General features: G+C 44.2%; 1 protein-coding gene across 6 annotated transcripts in view; it reads right to left on the bottom strand.

Annotated features, from left to right (window-relative positions):
- The window catches only part of LOC139415384 (SAM and SH3 domain-containing protein 1-like), a 325,070-nt gene that overhangs the window by 90,310 nt on the left and 207,429 nt on the right, over window positions 1-27,331 (bottom strand). The window contains exon 2 of one of the 6 annotated variants that reach the window (XM_071163498.1): window positions 17,492-17,548. The exons of 3 other annotated variants lie outside the window; for them this stretch is intronic. Coding sequence is in view for 2 of the 3 variants with exons in the window: in XM_071163495.1 (XP_071019596.1) it covers window positions 5,419-5,523 (105 nt within the window). In the remaining variant the exon portion in view is untranslated. Of the gene's footprint in view, window positions 1-5,089; window positions 5,330-5,418; window positions 6,128-17,491; window positions 17,549-27,331 lie in introns of those variants that run through there. 2 more of the 6 variants (XM_071163495.1, XM_071163496.1) reach the window with 2 other exon arrangements.

Raw genomic sequence — 27,331 nt, 5'->3', positions numbered from 1 at the left:
TGCTGACACACTCCAGCCACATGAGGTCTAGCATTGTCTTGCATTAGGAGGAACCCAGGGCCAACCGCACCAGCATATAGTCTCACAAGTTGTCTGAGGATCTCATCTCGGTACCTAATGGCAGTCAGGCTACCTCTGGTGAGCTCATGGAGGGCTGTGCGGCCCCAAAGAAATGCCACCCCACACCATGACTGACCCACCGCCAAACCGGTCATGCTGGAGGATGTTGCAGGCAGCAGAATGTTTTCCACGGCGTCTCCAGAATCTGTCACGTCTGTCACATGTGCTCAGTGTGAACCTGCTTCCATCTGTGAAGAGCACAGGGCGCCAGTGGTGAATTTGGCAATCTTGGTGTTCTCTGGCAAATGCCAAACATCCTGCACGGTGTTGGGCTGTAAGCACAACCCCTACCTGTGGACGTCGGGCCCTCATACCACCCTCATGGAGTCATGACCGTTTGAGCAGACACATGCACATTTGTGGCCTGCTGGAGGTAATTTTGCAGGGCTCTGGCAGTGCTCCTCCTGCTCCTCCTTGCACAAAGGTGGAGGTAGCGGTTCTGCTGCTGGGTTGTTGCCCTCCTACGGCCTCCTCCACGTCTCCTGATGTACTGGCCTGTCTCCTGTACTGGCCTGTCACCGCCAGCATTCAAAAGTGACAAAAACAGCAGCCAGGAAGCATAGGAACTGAGAAGTGGTCTGTGGTCACCACCTGCAGAGCCACTCCTTTATTGGGGGTGTCTTGCTAATTGCCTATAATTTCCACCTGTTGTCTATTCCATTTGCACAACAGCATGTGAAATTTATTGTCAATCAGTGTTGCTTCTTAAGTGTACAGTTTGATTTCACAGAAGTGTGATGACTTGGAGTTACATTATGTTGTTTAAGTGTTCCCTTTATTTTTTTGAGCAGTGTATATTCAAAGTAGCCACCCTTTGCCTTGATGACAGCTTTGCACACTCTTGGCATTCTCTCAACCAGCTTCATAAGGTAATCACCTGGAACGCATTTCAAGTAACAGGTGTGCCTTGTTAAAAGTACATTTGTGGAATTTCTTTCCTTCTTAATGCGTTTGAGCCAATCAGTTGTGTTGTGACAAGGTAGGCGTGGTATGCAGAAGATAGACCAATTTGGTAAAATACCAAGTCCATATATTGGCAAGAACAGCTTAAATAAGAAAAGAGAAACGACAGTCCATCATTACTTTCAAACATGAAGGTCAGTCTATCCGCAAAATGTCAAGAACTTTGAAAGTTTCTTCAAGTGCAGTTGCAAAAACCATCAAGCGCTATGATGAAACTAGCTCTCATGAGGACCGCCACAGAAAAGGAAGTCCCAGAGTTACCTCTACTGCAGAGGATAAGTTCATTAGAGTTAACTGCACCTCAGAATGCAGCCCAAATAAATGCTTCACAGAGTTGAAGTAACACGTGTTTAACACTTTTTTGGTTACTAAATTCCATATGTGTTTTTTCATAGTTTTGATGTCTTCACTATTATTCTACAATGTAGAAAATAGTAAAAAAATAAAGAAAAAACCTTGAATGAGTAGGTGTGTCCAAACTTTTGACTGGTACTGCATATATATTTTTTATATTCTAACGGTTATTGACTGGCCAACTACAGTCATCCAAAATTCAATGACCGTCACAGCCCTAATAGTGACCAGTGTGAAAAACATCAATCAGATGTGTCTCTGTTCTGTGACATCATAATTAGAGATGCACCGATATGACATTTTTGGCCGATACCGATATCCGAAACTTTCCTTGCCAACAAAAACAACAACCCGATACCGATAATCGATATTAAACATTTTAGCGGCCTTTTAAGCATTCTACTACAGTTAAATAGTTAACACACACACATGGACGCAGCGGTCTAAGGCACTGCATCTCAGTGCAAGAGGCGTCACTACAGTCCATGATTGGGAGTCCCATAGAGCGCCGCGCAATTGGCCCAGCGTCGTCCGGGTTTGGGGGGGGTAGGCCGTCATTGTAAATAAGAATTTGTTCTTAACTGTCTTGTCTAGTTAAATGGAGGTTACACACACACACACACACCCCACACTGACCAAAAAGTTATTTGGTTGGCAATTACGTATGTCCCCATTACCTGTAAAACATAATCAAAACCTATTTCTTTCACTTACTTTTGTGCTGTTTCGTTGTTCATTTGTTCAGTAGTCTCATTCTCAAACAGGATTTCTCTGGAGCACCGTTTGGATCTTTGCGTGTCAAAAAATATTCTATTTAACACTATTTGACGTGTCAAATAAGCTTGTTGACCAATCAGGACTTGAACATGACTGCACGTCACATAACAAAACAATGTTCTTCCCCAACAACATAGCAAAACGACATAATCTGTTTCAGTAGCAATAGTTAGCTAGCTAACTATATAGCTAGGTGTCATCATCTAAAATAACCCTCATTTATAAGACAGTTCTTATTTGATTAATGGTGGTCAGACCCATCTATGTGAAGCTAGCCACAATAAGGATTAGCCACAATAGTGGACTTTGCGGTTAGCCTTCAAAATAAAAGTATTGCATAATTCTACTATTTGTATTCATTTGCATCACTGTCAATGACATACTTTTATTTTGAAGGCAAACCGCAAATTCCACTATTGTGCCTAATCCTTATTGCGGCTAGCTTCACAACACATAGCCCGGTACGGTCGAGCCTCATTAGTCAGATGAAGCTAGCTAGCTGCTTACAACGTTAGCTTTGGGCAACAGGGTTAAGTTGCTGGCTAGATATTTATTTTCATGAACTGAAGTTCAATTTCAATAGGCGAACAACAAGTGGCAACCTAGCTAATACTTACTCACAAGGATTCCCTCAATCATTTCTAAGAATAATGAAAATGACTGCAGTTTTTACTGGTCATTGTTTTCAGGCTGGTTGTATTGGTGCTAGCTAGGTACCAAGCTAAAGCTAGCTACACCAGAAGTTGCAGTCGAACAAATGATGCTTTATTACCAACGCGGTATTGTAAACACATCGTTCGTGGCCGGTGTTTGCTCGTTTGCTGACTTTTTTGCACAGCTTTGACAGTGCAACTGTATCTTTTTTGACATGCAAAGACCCACACAGAGTTCCATAGTATGTATGTCGTGAAGCTAATAGCAGTGACTCAACTACCGTGTAACTCCGGTAGGGCAACATCGGAAAAATAGCGCACTTGGTAGTGTTAACCGGTGCTCGACCAGTCGGCAAAAGCCAACATCACCCACGACCGAGAACCGTTGATTGTCAAGGGCAATGAATTCCATTATCTTGGCTTTAATGGATTTCGCCTTTGGTCTCACTGAAATGTTGTTACTCTTTCAAATGACTGCTCGACTTGTTGACTGCTCGATCCACACAGCAGACATTGTGGGCTAGGTTAGGAATGCTGTGTTGCACGTGTAGCGCAACATTTTACGTGGCGTCATATAGGTATGCACGGTAGCTTTGACATCGGTTTTGCACATCAGGCATAAGACATCGGCCGATACCGATGTTGGCATTTTTAGCTAATATTGGCCGATTCCGATATGTTCACCGATATATCGTGCAGCCCTAATCATAATGACATTATTGGTGCTAAAACATCCATTAAAAGACCACATGCCCCAGTCTCAGGTATTCTAAGGGAGGATGTGTGAACGGCTGTGGCTTGCAGTCACCTATGGAGGAGGTGTCACACTAGTGTTTCTCTGTGTGTGTGTGTGTGTGTGTGTTCCATCTGCAGGCAGGAGAAAGACATCAAAGAGCACTGCTAGACATTTGCCTCCAAAGTACTACATCTGGTAAAATCGCCTGGCTGGAGTCCCAGGTCTCCCACCCCGAGTCAGAGGCCAGAAGACACTTTCATCAATTACACACACCCCACACAAAGAAACACACACACACCTCTGTCTCTATCTTCAGTGCTAGGCCCTTTCACACTCCATTCACATATACTGAGCCAGACGAGACCAAATTAACAATACCAAATTAACACGTTGATTTTCAAACGACACACCATTCACACTGGGAAAAGATCAAAACACATTTGCTCTACTGATCAATCAGATCCAATGACCAACACACGTCAAGATGGCTGTGTCACCCTGGCCCCTAACAAAAAACATGAGGGAAAGGTGACTATGTAGATGAGCGTGACCTTTTCCATATCTTAATTGCAGGATTTGCCATGCACTTTAGGTAGATGTGGATTGGTATAGGCCTATGTGGACTACGATTGCTAGACATCAAAGTGATATTGTAGTCAAAACAGTGCCAATTATTATTCCAACGCGCTTGAAGGTCCGCACTGATAACGGACTAACAAGAGAAACTTACAATTAAATATTTTCAGTCCTGAAATGTGACAATCTGATTTGAGAAATGCAATTTGCAACAATGTTTCTCATCATAACCTTCCCAAAGTAACATTCCCATTACAGTAGCACAGCAACAAGTGTTTCGGGCATTATGATTATTTCACAGCCGTGCTCAACTCATCTAAAACTTAATGAACTCTTACGAAAAAAGACTGCAGTTAGAGTGCAGTACAACTGCAGTTATAAACTGGGTGGTTTGAGCCCATTCGGATTGGCTAAAAGCCGTGGTATATGAGACCGTATACCACGGGTATGACAAAACATTTACTTTTACTGCTCTAATTACATTGGTAACCAGCTTATAATAGCAATAAGGCTCCTCGGGGGTTTGTGATACATGGCCAATATACCACTGCTAAGGGATGTGTCCAGGCTCCGCGTTGCGCCTTCATATATTGGCCATATACCACACATCCACTTCTCCTCTGGCCTTATTGCTTAATTAGGGTGCAGTATAACTGCTGTATGCTGCAAATATTGCGTCCAAAATACTACAGTCCACTGCAGTTACTGCACTTTTACTGCAGTTTCAAAACAGCAATATTTTTTTATAAGGGAACTGTTACAATGGTGTAACAATGCGACAGCGCAGTTAAATCAACGAATTGTAACGAATCTTGATCTGCAAAGGTGTAACCACGGACATCTTCGCAGCTCAAGCGGAATTGAATGATAGCACACAAACAGTTACTTTTTCACCTCAAGAGCAACATACCATTTTCATAGGATTCCAAGTTTCATTCAAATCCGATCACCTCAAATACAGAAGAGCTCCCCGTGAACAGGTTGAAGAAGGGAAATGCCCGAATCCGAAACCCACACGTTGGGCATGGAGGATGGAAAGTAAACGTTGAGCTTGGCGCTTTGAGAAATATAACTGCTTCCCTTGCGTTGTTGTTTTGGGACGTGATTTAACCCTACTAGCATCAACCACTGAATGAGCAAAGACTGTCCCCCTTTGAGGACCACAGTTGAAAAGCTTTTATCAGTTGGTTGTTACCTTCCTGTCTCCCCTCCCCCAAACCAAACTGCCCCCAAACTTACCAGCATCCCCATCACGTCTGTCCAGAGTTTGGAAAAACTGTCAGACACCGCGCCGCCCGCCTCGGGTTCTACGAAAGCGGCTGCCTGGTCGCCTTGGCCCTCCATAATGTCTATGGTTATGAAGTATTGCCTTTAGCGCACATTTAATCCGTGACCATACACAATTGGTTGGCTACAAAAACGGTGGCGACCCGTGGTGGGTGACAGACACCTCTGCTTGAGAAAGTTGTCCCTGTCTCAGCCTTGTCCCTGTCTCATTCAGTATTCATTCCTTGGGAGAAAAAATGACTGCAGGTTTGAACGCTCTCCAAATACCCTCAGACCTGCTTGTGAAGTGAAACAAGTGCCCTAAAACTCCGGGGCAAGTTGAATATGTGCCCTTTACGCGAATACATGCACTACATATTGCAATAACACTTATACAGCTCAGTCAACACAGCAGAAGCCTGGTTCCAATTGCATGGATTCCATATGAAAAGTTCACTTGGTTGAGCTCCCCGCAGCACCGTGCCCTTGCACTGAAAATATCCACCTAGTTATCTTCTTCCACTATGTCCGGAGAGAACGAAGTCAAAACGAATAAAAAAACTCAATCGCGAATTTAGAGAAATATTTCCATTTAACAGCAAAGTAAGAGAAAACGCCCGAAGACCTTTTTCCTTGTCCGTAATTATCCACGCTCCCTCCTCCAACAGTGATCTCCAGCAACAGTTCGCTCTAGTTCACCCGACTGCTGTAGCAGCTCACTCCTCCCAGCAAAAACACTTCGACAACAGAAAAGTCCTCTGGTGTCAGTCTCCTCTGCTCTAACCAAAGGAAATCTTCAATCGATGTAGTATATTTCGCAAACTTCTCAAAGCCAGTAAAGGTGGTGGGACGTTGCCAGATGGACGTACACTACTGGAGTGTACAAAACATTAGGAACACCTGCTCTTTTCCACCACATAGACCAAGGACGGGCCAAATTAGGCCCGCAGAGTAATTTTAACAAAAATACACAACTAAAAACTACCGAGGTGCAATGTTCGAAATGTGTTTGTACATCAGCAGTCACTTAATTAGAACTGGCAGCAAAACATTTTTAGATATGTAAATGTGTAGCGAATGGTCGAATTGGGGCCCATTAATCAACAGTTATCATTTTAAAAAGAGCAAACATTTGCCTCCACCCTATGGAAAAATGAGTAGAATTGCAAGAAAATAAAACGGCATTTCTTTTCTCTCTGCCTGCGGAGAAAATTTGTAATATTGCATTCAATTAGTTATAAAATGACATAATATTATCTCTGCACAAAGACAAAATGTGTTCATTTTCAGGAAATATGGATACCGGTATGCAGATCCACAAGCCACCTTGCAGAGTCCATGCACGATGAATTTAGCCTGTTCTGGATGCAAAAGGGGGTGCAACTCAATTTTAGGAAGGTGTTCCTAATTTTTTGTACACTCAGTTTATAAACCCTTTATTAGGCTACTGAGCGCTTGTCGTGTTGCTTTTCAACCATTCTCCACACAATTTTATCAAAACTAAATATTTTTAGGACGGGTGATGTACACCATGCCCTATTAGCAAATAAGGAAAACTTCACAGAGCCCAGAAAAAAGTATATAAAATGGAATAGACTACACATTGAATTTCTGAATATGTGTATAATGTATGGGTCCCACTGTACCACAGCAGTAACAGTGGAAAAACTACAAACCTGTCCACTACATTATAATATTTATGTAACTACATGTCATTATAAAACACTTGTGCGAGCCGGAACGGCTTACAGGGTAGGAGCCTATCTCCCGTTTTGTAGCATGAGGCAGCTTGATGTACACGTACACCAACTGGAAAAGACGCTAGTCTATCGCCAGGCCTTACCTCCTTAACGCTGATTGCCAAGTGGAGATGCATCAGGTCCCATTTTTACAGTCTTTGGTATGACTCGACCAACTCACAACCTTCCAATCTCAGGGCGAATGCTTTAACCACAAGGACACTGAATTGGTCCACTGCTTCATATAGGTTAGTGTAATTAGTGTAACGATGACAAGAAAATCTGTAGAACGTTTATCCACTTATTTACAGTAGTTATCCCTATGGGTAAAAACTACCAGACGTCATAGAGTTATAAATAAAACCAAATTATGCTGCATACAATTCTCAATTCTACAATAATTTTGCACCTGGCATACATCTCTGGATTCTACATTGTGTTGAATGGATGATTAGGTGTTTGTGTTGCTCTTACCGGGCAACTACTGTAGCCAGGCTCACTGAATAAGTCTTGACTGTGTCTCAGTGTGTCTCTGTGCTGCCAGAAGCACGCGTCTCTGAGAGAGCAGCGTGTCTGGTGAACAGCAACAGCTGCCTGGTCTTGTGACAGATTCCAGAATAGAGAGAGAGAGAGAGAGAGAGAGAGAGAGAGAGAGAGAGAGAGAGAGAGAGAGAGAGGACAATACAACCTAAAACCCTGGCCTACCATTGTGTCAAACACTAACTTCTCCATAATGTGGAATGGACAATGACACATTCGATCTGCCCCTGGGCTACTTAACTCCAAACTTTATGTCGTGAAACGTGATCAGAGGCTCTTTGAGGATTACAGGGGCGGTGTGTTATATTCCTGTAGGTGACGGTCGCTCCTCCATTCCCCTGTTCTCTCCACCACACACACTAATTGGCCTAATCTGCACAAAACACAGAGGCTAGGCTATGGACGGAGAATGTCTTCCACAGGCCTGTGACTAGCAGCAGCTTCTCAACAGTGTCCTGCTAACAGTCTAAACACATAAAACACAGGCTGCACAACCTCAGCTTTGTTCGACCTCCCCTCAGGGTCATTCACCACTGACCCAGCCCTTACACCCCCCCCCCCCCCCCCACCCCCCCGGGGCTGGGCACTGGCCCTGGGCCAGCCTGCCGGAGGGGGCTCTGAAATGGTGGGAGTGGGAGGGTTTGGGATGGTGAGTATGTGTGTGTGCACATGCATATGTGCACGTGACGTGTGTGCTTATTTCCCTCACATTATTTTCCTACAACATCAGGTAATGTTGGAGGAACCATGATTATGTCTCTAGAAGCACCACCACCAGCCTTCAACTGCTGAGGCGTTGTGTCCCTACTGGCAACCCCTCTCACTTCCTTGTTCCATCCTACCCTTCCCCCACTACAGGATAGGTTAGGACAGGTCACAGGATACGCCCCTCACTGTGCCCCACCTGTAATGGCTCTAACAGAGGGGTCAGCTTGCTAATGAGGGGAAAAGAGACAGTCTGTTGACTCAGAGCACACATTAAACACAGCCTCTGTTAATGCATAAAAGTGCGTGCGCGCGCGTGTGTGTGTGTACCTGGCTGTGTAATCTCGTTCCTTTTCCATCACCTCCAGATAGTAGGTGTCATGTTGCCAGATAAAACCCTCTGTTGAGGCAGTCAATACTGCACTTACTGCTTCCTTCACCAAGGCCGATCTCCATTGAATGTATCCAGCAGGGATAGGCAACTGTCAACTTTAGTTGAGGGTTAGAATAGTAGAATACACAAGGTGCAATTTCGAAATTTGGTTGTGTGCATCAGCTGTTTCTCAGTCACTGACGGGCACTCAATTAGCCCATGTAGCAAACATTTTGTAGATTGGTAAATTAGTCTAGCGGACAGCTATATACACTTGTAGTAATCAAGGTTGAATTACCGACCGGTGGGCCCCCATTGATTTTGTTTGTTACTCTCACTCTGATATATTAAAAACAGCAAATGTGTAGAATTGTAGCAAACTTGCAACATGTTGGCAAAATTAGTAGAATTGCAGGAAATTCACTTTAAAACAGAGGGGGAGACCAACAACATTTTGGTTTGGGCGCCCAAAAGGCTAGGGCCGGCTCTGATTGCATGAGTGGGTATGGATTTGGGTACATAAAAGACAAGCCTAGCTCGTAGTCTGCCCCACTTCAGAGTGAGGATGAAGAGGAGCAGGGAAGAGAAGTGTGTCCCTGGATAACATTAGAGCCCCGTGGCCCTGACAGACTTACAGATATTACACATGACATGAAGACCCACATCCACACACAACTCACAACCAACCCTCTCACTAACATGTATGGGTCTTTTAGGCAACGTATAATAACATATCATCTATGTCACTCCTCTAGTCATCAGCTCTGTGATAAAGACAACAGTCCTAAGGGGGAGCAGAGAGGAGATATGGTACATAAGAGGACAAAGAGGGAGTGGAGGAAGATAAAGTGAGGCAGAGGAGTGCTGGACCTCCCCAGTTAGTGAAAGTGACCCATGGCGGTCAGTGGCCCCTGGCCTGAAAATAGCCCCCAGGGGTCATGACCCTGTCGGGCAGGACAGATAAACAATCTGGTGGAGGGACAGACCCAACCAGACACACAGGAAGACCTCTGTTTTATTACTGCACCACAGGATGCTAGGACCACAGAGAGAAATGGTAGTACCATGGTAGTACCATATAGGGACTGCTACTAGTTATGTACTTCTATGCTATGGGAACTACTACCGTGTAACAACAAAATATCTGTGGCATAGTATATTTAAAATGTGTTAAGTGAAAATATATATTTTAATTTCATTACTTTTTATGTTTCATTGCAAAGACAATCAATGTGGCACCAGGGTGATATGCAACAAAAAGTAAGTTTGTTAAAATAATATTTCTTCATATGTCTCTGGTTTCCTGGTTAGATAAATCAAAATATACATTTGATTTGTATTTTAAGGGCAGTCTTTCTCCCAGTCATCCCTGTGTTGTAGCTATTCTAATTAAGCCCTGTGTTTCTCATTTCCTAATTCTTTCACATGATAATTGGGGACCATGGTTCTCCAGCCTGGTCTCATACATATGTGACCTATTAAATGTAAATACGGGACACTCAATTTTAAAGGGAAAGGGAAGGGGGATACTTAGTAGGTTGCAAAACTGAATGCATTCAACTGAAATGTGTCTTCAGCATATAACCCAACCCGTCTGAATCATATTAGAATGGTATGTTACGTTTGGTATGGTTACATTAGACAGAAGGTTTCTTAAGACAAAACAAAATTAGGGTGGTGGTTGGGGTAGAGGGGTTGGTGTATGAAAACAAATTTCTAGCAACCTTAAGGTTGTGTGTTTGAATCTCATCACAGACAACTTTAATATTTCAGCAACCTTTCAACTACTTACTACTTTTTAGCTACTTTGCAATTACTTAGCATGTTAACTAACCATTCCCTTAAGCCTTTAACCTAACCTCACTACTTCCGGCGCCGACAGAGATGGCCGCCTCGCTTCGCGTTCCTAGGAAACTATGCAGTTTTTTGTTTTTTTACGTGTTATTTCTTACATTGGTACCCCAGGTCATCGTGGGTTTCATTACATAAAGTCGAGAAGAACTACTGAACATAAGAGCAGCGTCAACTCACCATCAGTACGACCAAGAATATGACTTTCGCGAAGCGGATCCTGTGTTCTGCCTTTCACCCAGGACAACGGAATGGATCCCAGCCGGCGACCCAAAAAAACGACTTCGTAAAAGGGGGAAACGGAGCGGTCTTCTGGTCAGACTCCGGAGACGGGCACATCGTGCACCACTCCCTAGCATTCTTCTCGCCAATGTCCAGTCTCTTGACAACAAGGTTGATGAAATCCGAGCAAGGGTAGCATTCCAGAGGGACATCAGAGACTGTAACGTTCTTTGCTTCACGGAAACATGGCTCACTGGAGAGATGCTTTCGGAGTCGGTGCAGCCAGCTGGTTTCTCCACGCATCGCACAGACAGAAACAAACATCTTTCTGGTAAGAAGAGGGGCGGGGGCGTATGCTTCATGGTTAACGTGACGTGGTGTGATCATAACAACATACAGGTACTCAAGTCCTTCTGTTCACCTGATTTAGAATTCCTCACAATCAAATGTCGACCGCATTATCTACCAAGGGAATTCTCTTCGATTATAATCACAGTCGTATATATTCCCACCCAAGCAGACACATCGATGGCTCTGAACGAACTTTATTTGACTCTGTGCAAACTGGAATCCATTTATCCGGAGGCTGCATTCATTGTAGCTGGGGATTTTAACAAGGCTAATCTGAAAACAAGGCTCCCTAAATTTTATCAGCATATCGATTGCACAACCAGGGCTGGAAAAACCTTGGATCACTGCTATTCTAACTTCCGCGACGCAAATAAGGCCCTGCCCCGCCCTCATTTCGGAAATGCTGACCACAACTGCATTTTGTTGATCCCTGCCTACAGACAGAAACTAAAACAAGAAGCTCCCGTGCTGAGGTCTGTTCAACGCTGGTCCGACCAATCTGACTCCACACTCCAAAACTGCTTCCATCACGTGGACTGGGATATGTTTCGTATTGCGTCAGACAACAACATTGACGAATACGCTGATTCGGTGAGCGAGTTCATTAGAATGTGTGTTGAAGATGTCGTTCCCATAGCAACGATTAAAACATTCCCAAACCAGAAACCGTGGATTGATGGCAGCATTCGTGTGAAACTGAAAGCGCAAACCACTGCTTTTAATCAGGGCAAGGTGACCGGAAACATGACCGAATACAAACAGTGTAACTATTCCCTCCGCAAGGCAATCAAACAAGCTAAGCGTCAGTATAGAGACAAAGTAGAATCTCAATTCAACGGCTCAGACACAAGAGGTATGTGGCAGGGTCTACAGTCAATCACGAATTACAAAAAGAGAACCGGCCCCGTCACGGACCAGGATGTCTTGCTCCCAGGCAGACTAAATAACTTTTTTGCCCGCTTTGAGGACAATACAGTGCCACTGACACGGCCCGCAACTAAAACATGCGGACTCTCCTTCACTGCAGCCGACGTGAGGAAAACATTTAAACGTGTCAACCCTCGCAAGGCTGCAGGCCCAGACGGCATCCCCAGCCACGCCCTCAGAGCATGCGCAGACCAGCTGGCTGGTGTGTTTACGGACATATTCAATCAATCCCTATCCCAGTCTGTTGTTCCCACATGCTTCAAGAGGGCCACCATTGTTCCTGTTCCCAAGAAAGCTAAGGTAACTGAGCTAAACGACTACCGCCCCGTAGCACTCACTTCCGTCATCATGAAGTGCTTTGAGAGACTAGTCAAGGACCATATCACCTCCACCCTACCTGACACCCTAGACCCACTCCAATTTGCTTACCGCCCAAATAGGTCCACAGACGATGCAATCTCAACCACACTGCACACTGCCCTAACCCATCTGGACAAGAGGAATACCTATGTGAGAATGCTGTTCATCGACTACAGCTCGACATTTAACACCATAGTGCCCTCCAAGCTCGTCATCAAGCTCGAGACCCTGACCCTCGACCCCGCCCTGTGCAACTGGGTACTGAACTTCCTGACAGGCCGCCCCCAGGTGGTGAGGGTAGGCAACAACATCTCCACCACGCTGATCCTCAACACTGGGGCCCCACAAGGGTGCGTTCTGAGCCCTCTCCTGTACTCCCTGTTCACCCACGACTGCGTGGCCACGCACGCCTCCAACTCAATCATCAAGTTTGCGGACGACACAACAGTGGTAGGCTTGATTACCAACAACGACGAGACGGCCTACAGGGAGGAGGTGAGGGCCCTCGGAGTGTGGTGTCAGGAAAATAACCTCACGCTCAACGTCAACAAAACTAAGGAGATGATTGTGGACTTCAGGAAACAGCAGAGGGAACACCCCCTATCCGCATCGATGGAACAGTAGTGGAGAGGGTAGTAAGTTTTAAGTTCCTCGGCGTACACATCACAGACAAACTGAATTGGTCCACCCACACAGACAACATCGCGAAGAAGGCGCAGCAGCGCCTCTTCAACCTCAGGAGGCTGAAGAAATTTGGCTTGTCACCAAAAGCACTCACAAACTTCTACAGATGCACAATCGAGAGCATCCTGTCGGGCTGTATCACCGCCTGGTACGGCAACTGCTCCGCCCACAACCATAAGGCTCTCCAGAGGGTAGTGAAGTCTGCACAACGCATCACCGGGGGCAAACTACCTCCCCTCCAGGACACCTACACCACCCGATGTCACAGGAAGGCCATAAAGATCATCAAGGACAACAACCACCCGAGCCACTGCCTGTTCACCCCGCTATCATCCAGAAGGCGAGGTCAGTACAGGTGCATCAAAGCTGGGACCGAGAGACTGAAAAACAGCTTCTATCTCAAGGCCATCAGACTGTTAAACAGCCACCACTAACATTGAGTGGCTGCTGCCAACACACTGACTCAACTCCAGCCACTTTAATAATGGGAATTGATGGGAAATGATGTAAAATATATCACTAGCCACTTTAAACAATGCTACCTAATATAATGTTTACATACCCTACATTATTCATCGCATATGTATATACTGTACTCTATATCATCTACTGCATCTTTATGTAATACATGTATCACTAGCCACTTTAACTATGCCACTTTGTTTACATACTCATCTCATATGTATATACTGCACTCAATACCATCTACTGTATCTTGCCCATGCCGCTCTGTACCATCACTCATTCATATATCTTTATGTACATATTCTTTATCCCCTTACACTTGTGTCTACAAGGTAGTAGTTTTGGAATTGTTAGCTAGATTACTTGTTGGTTATTACTGCATTGTCGGAACTAGAAGCACAAGCATTTCGCTACACTCACATTAACATCTGCTAACCATGTGTATGTGACAAATAAAATTTGATTTGATTTGATTTGATAACTCCTAACCTTAACTCTAACCTTAATCTGTTACCCCTAATCTCTGACCCCAATTCTAGCTAATGTTAGCGTTAGCCACTTAGCTAACGTTAGCTACAACAAATTGGAATTTGTAACATATCATACCTTTTTTGCAAATTTGTAACATATTGTACAAATTGCAATTCGTAGCATATCATATAAATTGTCATTTGTAACATATCATATGAAATGGATGATGGATATCCACAAATGAATACATACCATACTAAAAGTAACATATCATACGGATCGGAGTGTCCCGGATTTATGTTTACTATGTTACTATGAGTCCAGGTTGGGTTCTCTGTCATTATACCACAAATACTAGTTTCTGATCGTCTTGAAGGGCATTCTAGAGCGTACTTTATTTTCCTGTAACGCACAGTATATCAGCACGGTAGATTTCAATGGCTACAGTTCATTCTTACATGTTCTACGTTTGAGCTGCTTTTGAAAGCAAAAGTCGAATTGAAAACATTTTTGGCATTGTTGAATTCGATTTTCATAATAGCAAGCTTCGACTGATGGTTTGTTTAGTTAAACTAGCAAGTTTGTTTGTTTGGTACATAAGGCAACTACTGTAGCTATCTAGTGAACTTGCTAGCTACTTCAGTGGATGTTGAACACATTTTTACCTGCAAATGAACACATTTTTAGCGGCAAATATGTTCAATTATAACCATGGTATAAAAGGGATAATCAACTCGGGGTTCTCCGGAAATTAATATGGTCCAGTTGACAGGACTACGAATACAAATTCCATCAAGACACTGTTGCCATAGAGCACACAAAAAACTATACATACCTCGGCCTAAACATCAGCGCCACAGGTAACTTCATCAAAGCTGTGAACGATCTGAGAGACAAGGCAAGAAGGGTCATCTATGCTATCAAAAGGAACGTAAAATTCAACATACCAATTAGGATCTAGCAAAAAATACTTGAATCAGTTATATAACCCACTGCCCTTTATGGTTGTGAGGTCTGGGGTCCACTCACCAACCAAGAATTCACTAAATGGGACAAACACCAAATTGAGACTCTGCAGGCAGAATTCTGCAAAAAAAATTAAAAAACGTAAAACACAAAATAATCCATGCAGAGCAGAATTAGGCCGCTACCTGCTAATTATAAAAATCCAGAAAAGAGCCATTCAATTCTACAATGACCTAAAAGAAAGCGATTCTCAAACCTTCCATAACAAAGCCATCACCTACAGAGAAATAAACCTGGCAAAGAGCCCCCTAAGCAAGCATGTCCTGGGGCTCTGTTCACAAACACAAACAGACGCCACAGAGCCCCAGGACAGCAACACAATTATATCCAACCAAATCATGAGAAAACATTGGAAAGAATTTACAAAAAAGCAGAGCAAACTAGAATGCTATTTGGCCCTAAACAGAGAGTACACAGTGGCAGAATACCTGACCACTGTGACTGGCCCAAAATGAAGGAAATCTTTGACTAGGTACAGACTCAGTGAGCATAGCCTTGCTATTGAGAAAGGCCACTGAAGGCAGACCTGGTTCTCAAGATAGGACAGACTATGTGCACACTGTCCACAAAATGAGGTGGAAACTGAGCTGCCCTTCCTAACCTCCTGCCAAATGTATGACAATAGTATTTCCCTCAGATTACACAGACCCACAAAGAATTCAAAAACAAATCTAATTTTGATAAACTCCCATATTGTAACGGATGTCGTCGGGAGAAAGAGAGGAGGACCAAAGCGCAGCGTGGTAAGTGTTCACGATGATGTTTAATTAAAACTCAGAACACTAAACAATAAATTACAACGTGAATTTACAAAACCGAAACAGTACCGTGTGGCCCAAACACTCACACGGAAACAAACACCCACAAACCAAAAGTGAAACCCAGGTTACCTAAGTATGATTCTCAATCAGAGACAACTAACGATCCCTACCTCTGATTGAGAACCATACTAGGCCGAACACAAAAACCAACATAGAAAAACAAACATAGACTGCCCACCCCAACTCACGCCCTGACCATACTAAAACAAAGACAAAAACAAAGGAACTAAGGTCAGAACGTGACATATCTACTGGGTGAAATACCACAGTGTGCAATCACAGCAGCAAGATTTGTGACCTGTTGCCACAAGAAAAGGCCAACCAGTGAAGAACAAACACCATTGTAAATACAACCTATATTTATGTTAATTTATTTCCCCTGTGTAAAGGAGAGTCGGGAAGCCAGTTAATAAACGGAACTTAAAACAAAACAAGAACCTCGAACAACGCACAGACATGAAACAGAAACAATAACGCCTGGGGAAGGAACCAAAGGGAGAGACGTATATAGGGAAGGTAATCAGGGAAGTGATGGAGTCCAGGTGAGTCCGATGGTGACAGGAGTGGGCCATAATGAGCAGCCTGGTGACCTAGAGTCCGGAGAGGGAGCACACGTGACACCCTGTATATACTGTAGACATAATATGACATTTGAAATGTCTTTATTCTTTTGGAGTCTAATGTTTACGGTTCATTTTTATTGTTTATTTCACTTTTGTTTATTATCTATTTCACTTGCTTTGGCAACGTAAACATATGTTTCCCATGCCAATAAAGCCTCTTAAATTGTAATTGTAATTGAGAGAGATAGAGAGAGAGAGAAAAAATGTGTGATAAGCGGCACAACAAACAGCGATCAGTATGAAAACACTAAACACCGCACACAGCATATGGTATGTCAACATACATCATCTGAACAGGGAATGGTTATAGATGGTCGGTTAGAGCTGCTCAAATCTGGATAGGAATGCAATATGATAACTTACACACACTAAAATGGTTTCAGAATGCTACAGTTGGATAGAGACATTTTTGGATGATAACCCAATTGCATTCTTTGCTCAGACTGTTGAAAACTGGTACTATTGTTAACTGAGGAGAGAAGCTTTACGTTGTGTATCCTTTGTCTGCACTATGATCGAATGTGTGTGTAGGAGAGAGTGTGCATGAGCATAAATCCATGCTCCAACATACACTTCTGACTTGCATATCACAATTAGTCATCCATGCAATCACGGACGTAAGGGGGATTTCAAGCCATTCACGTTTTGTCTCTTCTAAACCAGTAATACAGAACCAAATCATATTTCTGCTAAGCCTCCCAGATTCTCCATGCAATTTGAGTCCCCAGTGTCATGTGTTATGTGTGTGTATATATATATATATATATATATATATATATATATATATATATATATACACATATATATATATATATATATATATATATATATACAGTGGGGAGAACAAGTATTTGATACACTGCCAATTTTGCAGGTTTTCCTACTTACAAAGCATGTAGAGGTCTGTAATTTATACAGGTACACTTCAACTGTGAGGGACGGAATCTAAAACAAAAATCCAGAAAATCACATTGTATGATTTTTAAGTAATTCATGAGCATTTTATTGCATGACATAAGTATTTGATCACCAACCAACCAGTAAGAATTCCAGCTCTCACAGACCTGTTAGTTCTTTAAGAAGCCCTCCTGTTCCCCACTCATTACCTGTATTAACTGCAACTGTTTGAACTCGTTACCTGTATAAAAGACACCTGTCCACATACTCAATCAAACAGACTCCAACCTCTCCACAGTGGCCAAGACCAGAGAGGGTGTAAGGACATCAGGGATACAATTGTAGACCTGCACAAGGCTGGAATGGGCTACAGGACAATAGGCAAGCAGCTTGGTGAGAAGGCAACAACTGCTGGTGCAATTATTAGAAAATGGAAGAAGTTCAAGATGACGGTCAATCACCCTCGGTCTGGGGCTCCATGCAAGATCTCACCTCGTGGGGCATCAATGATCATAAGGAAGGTGAGGGATCAGCCCAGAACTACACGGCAGGACCTGGTCAATGACCTGAAGAGAGCTGGGACCACAGTCTCAAAGAAAACCATTAGTAACACACTACGCCGTCATGGATTAAAATCCTGCAGCGCACGCAAGGTCCCCCTGCTCAAGCCAGCGCATGTCCAGGCCCGTCTGAAGTTTGCCAATTACCATCTGGATAATACAGAGGAGGAATGGGAGAAGGTCATGTGGTCTGATGAGACAAAAATAGAGCTTTTTGGTCTAAACTCCACTCGCCGTGTTTGGAGGAACAAGAAGGATGATTACAACTCCAAGAACACCATCCCAACCGTGAAGCATGGCGGTGGAAACATCATTCTTTGGGAATGCTTTTCTGCAAAGGGGACAGAACGACTGCACAGTATTGAGGGGAGGATGGATGGGGCCATGTATCGTGAGATCTTGGCCAACAACCTCCTTCCCTCAGTAAGAGCATTGAAGATGGGTCATGGCTGGGTCTTCCAGCATGACAACGACCCAAAACACACAGCCAGGGCAACTAAGGAGTGGCTCCGTAAGAAGTATCTCAAGGTCCTGGAGTGGCCTAGCCAGTCTCCAGACCTGAACCCAATAGAAAATCTTTGGAGGGAGCTGAAAGTCCGTATTGCCCAGCGACAGACCCGAAACCTGAAGGATCTGGAGAAGGTCTGTATGGAGGAGTGGGCCAAAATCCCTGCTGCAGTGTATGCAAACCTGGTCAAGAACTACAGGAAACGTATGATCTCTGTAATTGCAAACAAAGGTTTCTGTACCAAATACTAAGTTATACTTTTCTGATGTATCAAATACTTATTTCATGCAATAAAATGCTAATTAATTACTTAAAAACCATACAATGTGATTTTCTGGATTCTTTCACAGTTGAAGTGTACCTATGATAAAAAATTACAGACCTCTACATGCTTTGTAAGTAGGAAAACCTTCAAAATCAGCAGTGTATCAAATACCTGTTCCCCCCACTGTATATGTTACTGGAAATGCTGGGATTCCAGTCTGTTTTATAAGGTGAGACCGACGGGGGAGATTATGTTTCAGACTAAAGCGAGCTCCCAAATGTACAGACTGCACTGTGTGAAAAGGCCTTACGAAGGCTGTGTTTGTGTTTGAGAGAGAGGGGGATAGTTAGAGAAAGAGAGAGAAAAAGAGCAAGAGCGTGAGAGAGAGGAGAACCCACATGCACATTGCTGAGAGTGGATCACACAGTGTCTGGGCAAGTGAGGAAGTTGGCAGCTGCGTTGGCATGACTTTAGCAGTGCCAGGCACAACCAGGGGGTATGGGACAGACAGTTAAGGCCCAGCGTGCAATTGTTAATTAGAATGACCAGTTAGTCTTTCCACCGTAGACCTGTGTGAACCAGAATACTCTGGTTCCTCAAGCCAGTACAGACTACACTGTGTACATCAATCACCTCTCTCTCATGCACACATTTGTAGACGTATGCACGCACACACGTATGCATTATATTATGCACACATATGCATGCACGCACACGTGCGCGTGCACACACACACACACACACACACAAACACACACACACACACACACACAAACACTCTTTTGGGGCTGCAGGTAGCCTCGTGGTTAGAGCGTTTGTGCCAGTAACTGAAAGGTTGATGGATCAAATTCCAAAGCTGACAAGGTAAAAAATATGTCGTTCTGCCCCTGAACAAGGCAGTTAACCCACTGTTCCCTGGGCGCCGAAGACGTGGATGTCGATTAAGGCATCCCTCGCACCTCTCTGATTCTGTTGGACAACTGACTAGGTATTCCCCTTTCCCCCACAGAGTTGATCAGAGTTTAGCGCTATGAAACCAGAGCTGTCTGTGACAGAGGCTCTAGTCAGAGTCAGCCAGCAGCAGTGACACAAAGCACCATAGAGCAGGTGTCCACGGTGGTGGTGGCATTACCCCAGGGAAGACTGGCACTCTACTCACTGACCTGTTCTACAACACACTACACTGCACATGACCCATACTGACTTATACCACAGACTGCTCTAACTGAGGTTAGAGAAACATACTATGTGAAGCCTATGGTATTGACTAGGAGAGAAAGGAAGTGTGTTTTTGTCATCTCAAAATGACAAAAATGTTGGTAGCATTTGAGCCAAAACATGTGTTATCTGTTTGTTTCCTATTGGGACATCAAGTAATGTCTCCCTCCCAAGTCCCCTCCTGTCTGTCTGACCTTCTTCCTCTCTTTATGCCTTTCCTCTCTCATTAGGGTAGCAGGGCTAAGTAGCACCCCCTGCTGTTGGCCCTTTATATGCCACCGGGCACAAACTACAGCTCTATCCCTATCTCCTCCCTGCACATACCTGTACTGTATCCTGCTGTATGTACCTCAACCAAGATCCTCTGTTTGGATAAAGGCAGGTTACCTCCTAGGGTTAATGGTAATGTGTGCCACATACCACTACATTAATGTGTATAATTATCGCCTGCAGTTTCATCCAAGGTGAGTTTTACTGTACCTGGGCCTGTTTTACGGGACTCACAATTCTCAAACATACACGTGTGTATGTGTGTGTCTGTATGTCTGTGTGTGTGTGTGTGTATGTGTACGTGTGTGTTTATCCTGTGTGCTTTAATGGGTTGCTGTACCGTACAGTTAGGGGGGTTGGCCAGACAGAAGCCAGTGGGGCATGGTAAATCTTTTTTTTATAGGTCTTTCTCTGGTCTGTGTCACCCTAGCAACTACTCTCACCTGGTCTCCTGATGACTAGCCTACACAACACTTTCCAGGATAGCTCTCACTGAAAGGGAAACTTAAAAATGTTCTTTATTGTAAATCACACAGTATCATTTTAATTTTAAAGCAATTCATCCTGTAAGTCAACAGCTCAGTCAAATGTCTGTATAAAAGTACTATTGTTCATTAGTTTATAATATTTCATTTCAGGTGTCTTGGGTGAAGAGAAACTCCAAGTTTTACCTATACCAGAGCCTCTATCTCTCAGGGCCTGTGCACTCTCTAATCCTTCCCAGAGGAAACTTTGACAGGCTGACTGACTTGTGTTCCCATGTGAAGTGGAGAGAGCAAGACTAAAGTGGAATGCAACCTGGAAACAATGACTGTGGTGAGGAGCCGATAGGCCTGGGCTTAGACAGACTGGGAAGGGATGTCCTGTACGCTCATCTCTAGAGCTTTACAGACACACACACTGTGTGTAGATGCACGTATGCAAGCAAGCAAATGCAAGAAAGTACACACACACACACACACACACACACACACACACACACACACACACACACACACACACACACACACACACACACACACACACACACACACACACACACACACACACACACACACACACACACACACACACACACAGCAATTCTGTCAATAAATAGCATTACAAATCATTGTTAAGAATTTTACTCTATATGAAATGGGTTTCACACAATCACCAGCACTCATAAACGTTTACTGTTCCAGTCTGCCTGTGTGTGACAGGTCCTATGTAGATGTATTCTCCTAGAAACAGCAGCAGCAACAGACTGCCAACATGGTTAATGTTTGGTTACACAGTGCATTCGGAAAGTATTCAGCCCCCTTGACTTTTTCCATATTTTGTTATATTACAGCCTTATTCTAAAATTAATTCAATCGTTTTTTTTCTCCTCATCAATCTATACACAATACCCCATAATGACAAAGCAAAAATAGGTTTTTAGAATTTTTTCCAAATTTATAAAAAATTTAAACTGAAATACCACATTTACAGACACGTCTTCTTGAGTATGACACTACAAGCTCGGCACACCTGTACTTGAGGAGTTTCTCCCATTCTTCTCTGCAGATCCTCTCAAGCTCTGTCAGGTTGAATGGGGAGCGTTGCTGCACAGCTATTTTCAGATCTCTCCAGAGATGTTCAGACGGGTTCAAGTCCGGCTCTGGCTGGGCCACTCAAGGACACTCCTGCGTTGTCTATGCTGTGTGCTTAGGCTTGTTGTCCTGATGGAAGGGGAACCTTTGCCCAAGTGTGAGGTCCTGAGCAAGTTCTGGAGTTTTCATCAAGGATCTCTCTGTACTTTGCTCTGTTTTAAATTTTCCCTCGACTGTGACTAGTCTCCCAGTCCCTGCTGCTGAAAAATATCCACACAGCATGATGCTGCCACCACCACGCTTCACACCGTCGGGATGTGCCAGGTTTCCTCCAGACGTGGCACTTGGCAATCAGGAGTGGCTTCCGTCTGGCCACTCTACTATAAAGGCCTGATTGGTGGAGTGCTGCAGAGATGGTTGTCCTTCTGGAAGGTTCTCCCATCTCCACAGAGGAACCCTGGAGCAATGTCAGAGTGACCATCGGATTCTTGGAGACCTCCCTTACCAAGGCCCTTTTCACAGATTGTTCAATTTGGTCAGGCGTCCAGCTCTAAGAAGAGTCTTGGTGCAGACATGTTTTGGTACTCTTCGCCAGATCTGTGCCTCGACATAATCCTGTCTCCGAGCTCTACAGAAAATTCATTCGACCTCATGACTTGGTTTTTGCTCTGACATGCACTGTCAACTGTAGGACCTTATATAGACAGGCGTGTACCTTTCCAAATCATGTCCAATGAATTTAATTTACCACAGGTGGACTCCAACATAGTTGCAGAAACATCTTAAGGAATGATCAATGGTTAACAGGATGCACCTGAGCTCATAGCAAAGGGTCTGAATACTTATGTAAATAAGTTATTTCTGTTTTTCATTTTTAATACATTTTCAAAAGTTTCTAAAAACTTTGTGTGTATTGTGTGTAGATTGATTTAAAAAAATGTCATCAATTTTAGAATAAGGCTGTAAAATAACAAAATGTGGAAAAAGTCAAGGGGTTCGAACACTTTCCAAATGCACTGTATCTCATTCTCACAGCGCTGACAAGAAGACCCCGCCCCTGCGATCACGCCTAGCCAACCAAATGCTTCGAGCTCTCCATCTCTCGTCCTTCCATACAAACAGAGAAACACTCTGGTTCTATAGTTAGTGTGTTTCTCTGTGTGTGTGTGTGTGTGTGTGTGTGTGTGTGTGTGTGTGTGTGCGTGTGTGTGTGTGTGTGTGTGTGTGTGTGTGTGTGCAGTACCCGTCCTAGTGACAGACTCACACATGCCGTGCCAGAGGAGGAGGAAAGGAGGCGTCTCCATCTAAGTGTCTGTCTGCACGAAAACCCAAACTCGACCACACAACACACAAACATTGTGCACACTCAGCTGAACCACCACTGATTGCTTTCACCACTTTCACAGGATTTTCTCCCCATCACAAGACCAATGGACCCTGCTTACAGAGTCACAATCTGAGCCCAGCAGTGGCAGGCAGTATCTCAGCAGAAAAACTAACTAGAAACAAAAGAAAATACTGTGGTAATAGTCCATAATGACGTTTACAGTTTTGCATGGAGACAAATAAGACTTAGGCCAGGCTGGGAGTCTGCCAGTCTGTCTGTGTTTGAGCAAAGTCCTTTGTCAGTCATATCAAACAGTGTGGTCTATCTACCTATCTCCAAGGTTATAGAGAGTGCTTGGTTATTTGCACTCTTGCTCCGATGATCAACAGTTCCATGTCACAATGGTTAAGTCTGCCTCGGTCATGATACATCTCTTCTCCTCTAATTGGCTCAATCAGAGCCTATGACGAGTGGGAGTGGGTGAGGGCAAAGGTCACTGTGGCAATGCCATGATGCTTAGAATCTCCCATGACAATGGTTGCCCCTGACTGAACAGGGCTCATTATGGGCCTTGTCTGATTTTGATTTTGTCCAACCACACCAGACGCGATCAGGACACACAGGTTGAAATATCAAAACGAACTCTGAACCAACTATATTAATTTGAGGTCGAAAAGCATTAAACATTTATGGAAATGTATCTAGTTAGCTTGCTGTTGCTAGCTAATTTGTCCTGGGATATAAACATTAGGTTGTTATTTTACCTGAAATGCACATGGTCCTCTACTCCGACAATAATCCACAGATTATAATCCACAGAAACCGAGTTTGATTCTAGTAATCACTCCTCCTTCAGGATTCTTCTTCTTCTCTGGACTTTATATGGCGCTTGGAAACCAACTTTAAGGTGCATTACCAACTGGACTGAAGTGTGGACCTCAGTTCATCTTTCAATCACCCACATGGGTATATGCTCCTAAAACCCAATGAGGAGATGGGAGAGGCGGGACTTGCAGCATGTCAAGCATCACAAATAGAACCAAGTAGAACCGTTAACGTGCCGATCAGTGTGGGTGCAATGATTGAATAACATGTACGTGTACTTTTATTTTGCAACGCTCGTGCACGTGACGCGATCGGTGTGATCAGCATGTAAGGATCACAGCAGCCCAATTAAAACACAGCTTTCAGCTCTCAGCTCAACCCTGCTACGGTCTACAAATATCTCTCTCCCTCTGCCTGTATTTCCTCTTGTCTCTTTTGCTCTCTCTACCTCAGCACCTGCCCCTTTCACCAGCCCAGTGTTTTTGGCTCAACAAACACTGCAGCAAACACATGCCTGCACTCACTGACTAGGTTAATTTTGTTAAGGAGGCAAGCAAAGCAGCGCGGTCAGTTGTGATTAGTGTTTTGGGATTAACGAGAGAGGAGACCACAGGACCAGGGGCTATGGCCGACCAAGACCCAGGTAAGGAGCCTCCTCTCCCCCTTACAGCCGGGCAGCTGCCCCCCTATAACCCTTTGGTTCTCTGGAGCCCTGCGATAATGACTAGGGCCAAATTCTCAGTCCATCAGATTCTCAGTCCAATATACTGTGTACTTGATTGAGTGAATATCAAATTAATTAAATGTTATTCATTGATGCTCTTTAGCAATTCAATTTGATTTGATGTTGATGTCTATTTGTTTTGTATTTTTGATATTTTCTGGGGGCTTGAAAACATATGAACCAGGCAACCAGGCAAGAAACCCTGTCTCCACCTGTCCCCTCCTGTGTGTCACATCAAGGTGACTGCCTGCCAAATACAGGGAGAGAGGGAGGCTGAGATGAACGGCTAGAGGGATGTAAAGGAGGAATGAATGAGAGGTTGGGAGAAGTTCTGTAAAGTGAGGGATTGTGTATGAGGGAGGAATCCCTGGGGGGGTTCTGTGTTGGCCTTTGGCAAAACACACACACACACACACACACACACACACACACACACACACACACACACACACACACACACACACACACAGAGGAGTCTAGGATCAGCTGGAATCTGTCCCAACTACATACAACATCCCTCTCTCTCTCTTCCCGTTTCCCTCCCACACTCCACTTTAACTCCCCTCCCCTTTTCCACTGTCCCTCTCTTTCTACTCTCTCCATCTCTCCAGTCTTTCATTTTGAGATGGTACAGTATGTTTTGTACTTTACTACTGTATATGAGGTATTGAACTTAGGGGCATACCATTGACACAGTAGACTCTAGTGACTAGACTGAGAGGGACTTGACCTTGCTGGACCATGGTCTCAATCTGCCTCATCCTTTCCAATATCGTTGAGCCTGAGATGAGGAGCTGAGACATAAGCCTTAGAAAAGTATGCAGCCAAATAGTCAAGTCTGTAGGAGCTATAGAAGCAGCTGTTTCCAAGAAACACTTGTGTTATCTCTATGGATAGGAGATAAGGAGATTAGAGAGGGATGTTAGGAGCAGGGCCAGTGTCTGTATTTGGAGTGCTCACAGCTTGGAATTGAAGGAGGAGAGAGATTCAGGGATAGAGGAAATGTGGAGTGTGTTTGTGTGTGTTTAGGTTGGATGGGAGGCCCCCTCTCTGGCACTGAGCCCAAAGGCTGATGGGGGATGTGGAGCTGTACGGTCGGACTGGCGTAACCACGGAAACAGAAACAATAACATCTCCTCCGTTATGAACACTTGACATACTCTAAATGACCAAAAGTATGTGGACACCTACTCGTTGAACGTCTCATTCTAAAATCATGGGCATTAATGTGGAGTTGGTCACCCCTTTGCTGCTATAACAGCCTCCACTCTCGGCGTTCCAATTCATCCCAGGGGTGCTAGATGGGGTTGAGGTCAGGACTCTATGCAGGTCAGTTAAGTTCTTCCACTCCGATCTTGACAAACCATTTCTGTATGGACCTCGCTTTGTGCACGGGGCTATTGTCATGCTGAAACAGGAAAAGTCCTTCCACAAACTGTTCACACAAAGTTGGAAGCGCATAATCGTCTAGAATGTCACTGTTAGCTGTAGAGTTAAGATTAATCTTCACTGGAAATAAGGGGCCTAGTCCAAATCACTATTCCTCATCCACCAAACTTTACACTTGGCATTATGCATTGGGGCAGGTAGCGTTCTCCTGGCATCCGCCAAACCCAGATTTATCCGTTGGACTGCCAGATGGTGAAGCGTGATTCATCACTCCAGAGAACGTGTTTCCACTGCTCCAGAGTTCAATGGCAACGAGCTTTACACCACTCCAGCAGACACTTGGCATTGCGCTTGGTGCTGCCGTTGCTTCCAGAGGCAGTTTGGAACTCGGTAGTGAGTGTTGCAACTGAGGACATACAATTTTTATGCGCTACATGCTTCAGCAATCGGCGATCCCGTTCTGTTTTCTTGTGTGGTCTACCACTTCGCTGCGGAGCCGTTGTTGCTCCTAGCCATTTCACAATAACAGCACTTACAGTTGACCGGGGCAGCTCTAGCAAGGCAGAAATCTGACGAACTGACTTGTTGGAACTTGTTGGAACTTGTTCTTTGACGATGCCCTGTTGAAAGTCACTGAGCTCTTCAGTAAGGCCATTCTACTGCCAATGCTTGTCTATGAAAATTGCACGGCTGTGTGCTCGATTTTATACACCTGTCAAGGGTGTCCACATACCTTTGAATATACAGCGTATCTTTATCATGGGTGGAAAAAAATCTTCATCTCAACAGATCATTCTAATGTCACTTGACCTGATAAAATACAATGTTACGTGGCACAATCTGATGAATCGTATATAAAAACAAAGAATATAAATACGAGTTTGTATTTTCGTAAATGGGCCAGACTACGCTTGCACTTATCCCCGACTTTCTGCCTGCGCACGATGCCTGATCTGAATATCAATGCCCAGTGATGCGGCTTGCAGTACAACTGCACAAACCAGCCTCTCTTAACTGGCAATCAAATCGTCTCAGACCAATGAAGCCGAGCATAAATCCATCCAGGTTCCAGCGCAGCCCAGAAGCACCCAGATCTTTATGGCAGATTGAATGGTATGGAAGAGAGAGGGATAGAGAGAGAAAGAGAGAGAGAGAGAGAGAGTGAAAGAGA

Source organism: Oncorhynchus clarkii, chromosome 8 (assembly GCF_045791955.1).
Source record: "Oncorhynchus clarkii lewisi isolate Uvic-CL-2024 chromosome 8, UVic_Ocla_1.0, whole genome shotgun sequence".
Lineage (NCBI taxonomy): Eukaryota > Metazoa > Chordata > Actinopteri > Salmoniformes > Salmonidae > Oncorhynchus > Oncorhynchus clarkii.
This window is presented reverse-complemented; position numbering and strand designations above follow the sequence as displayed.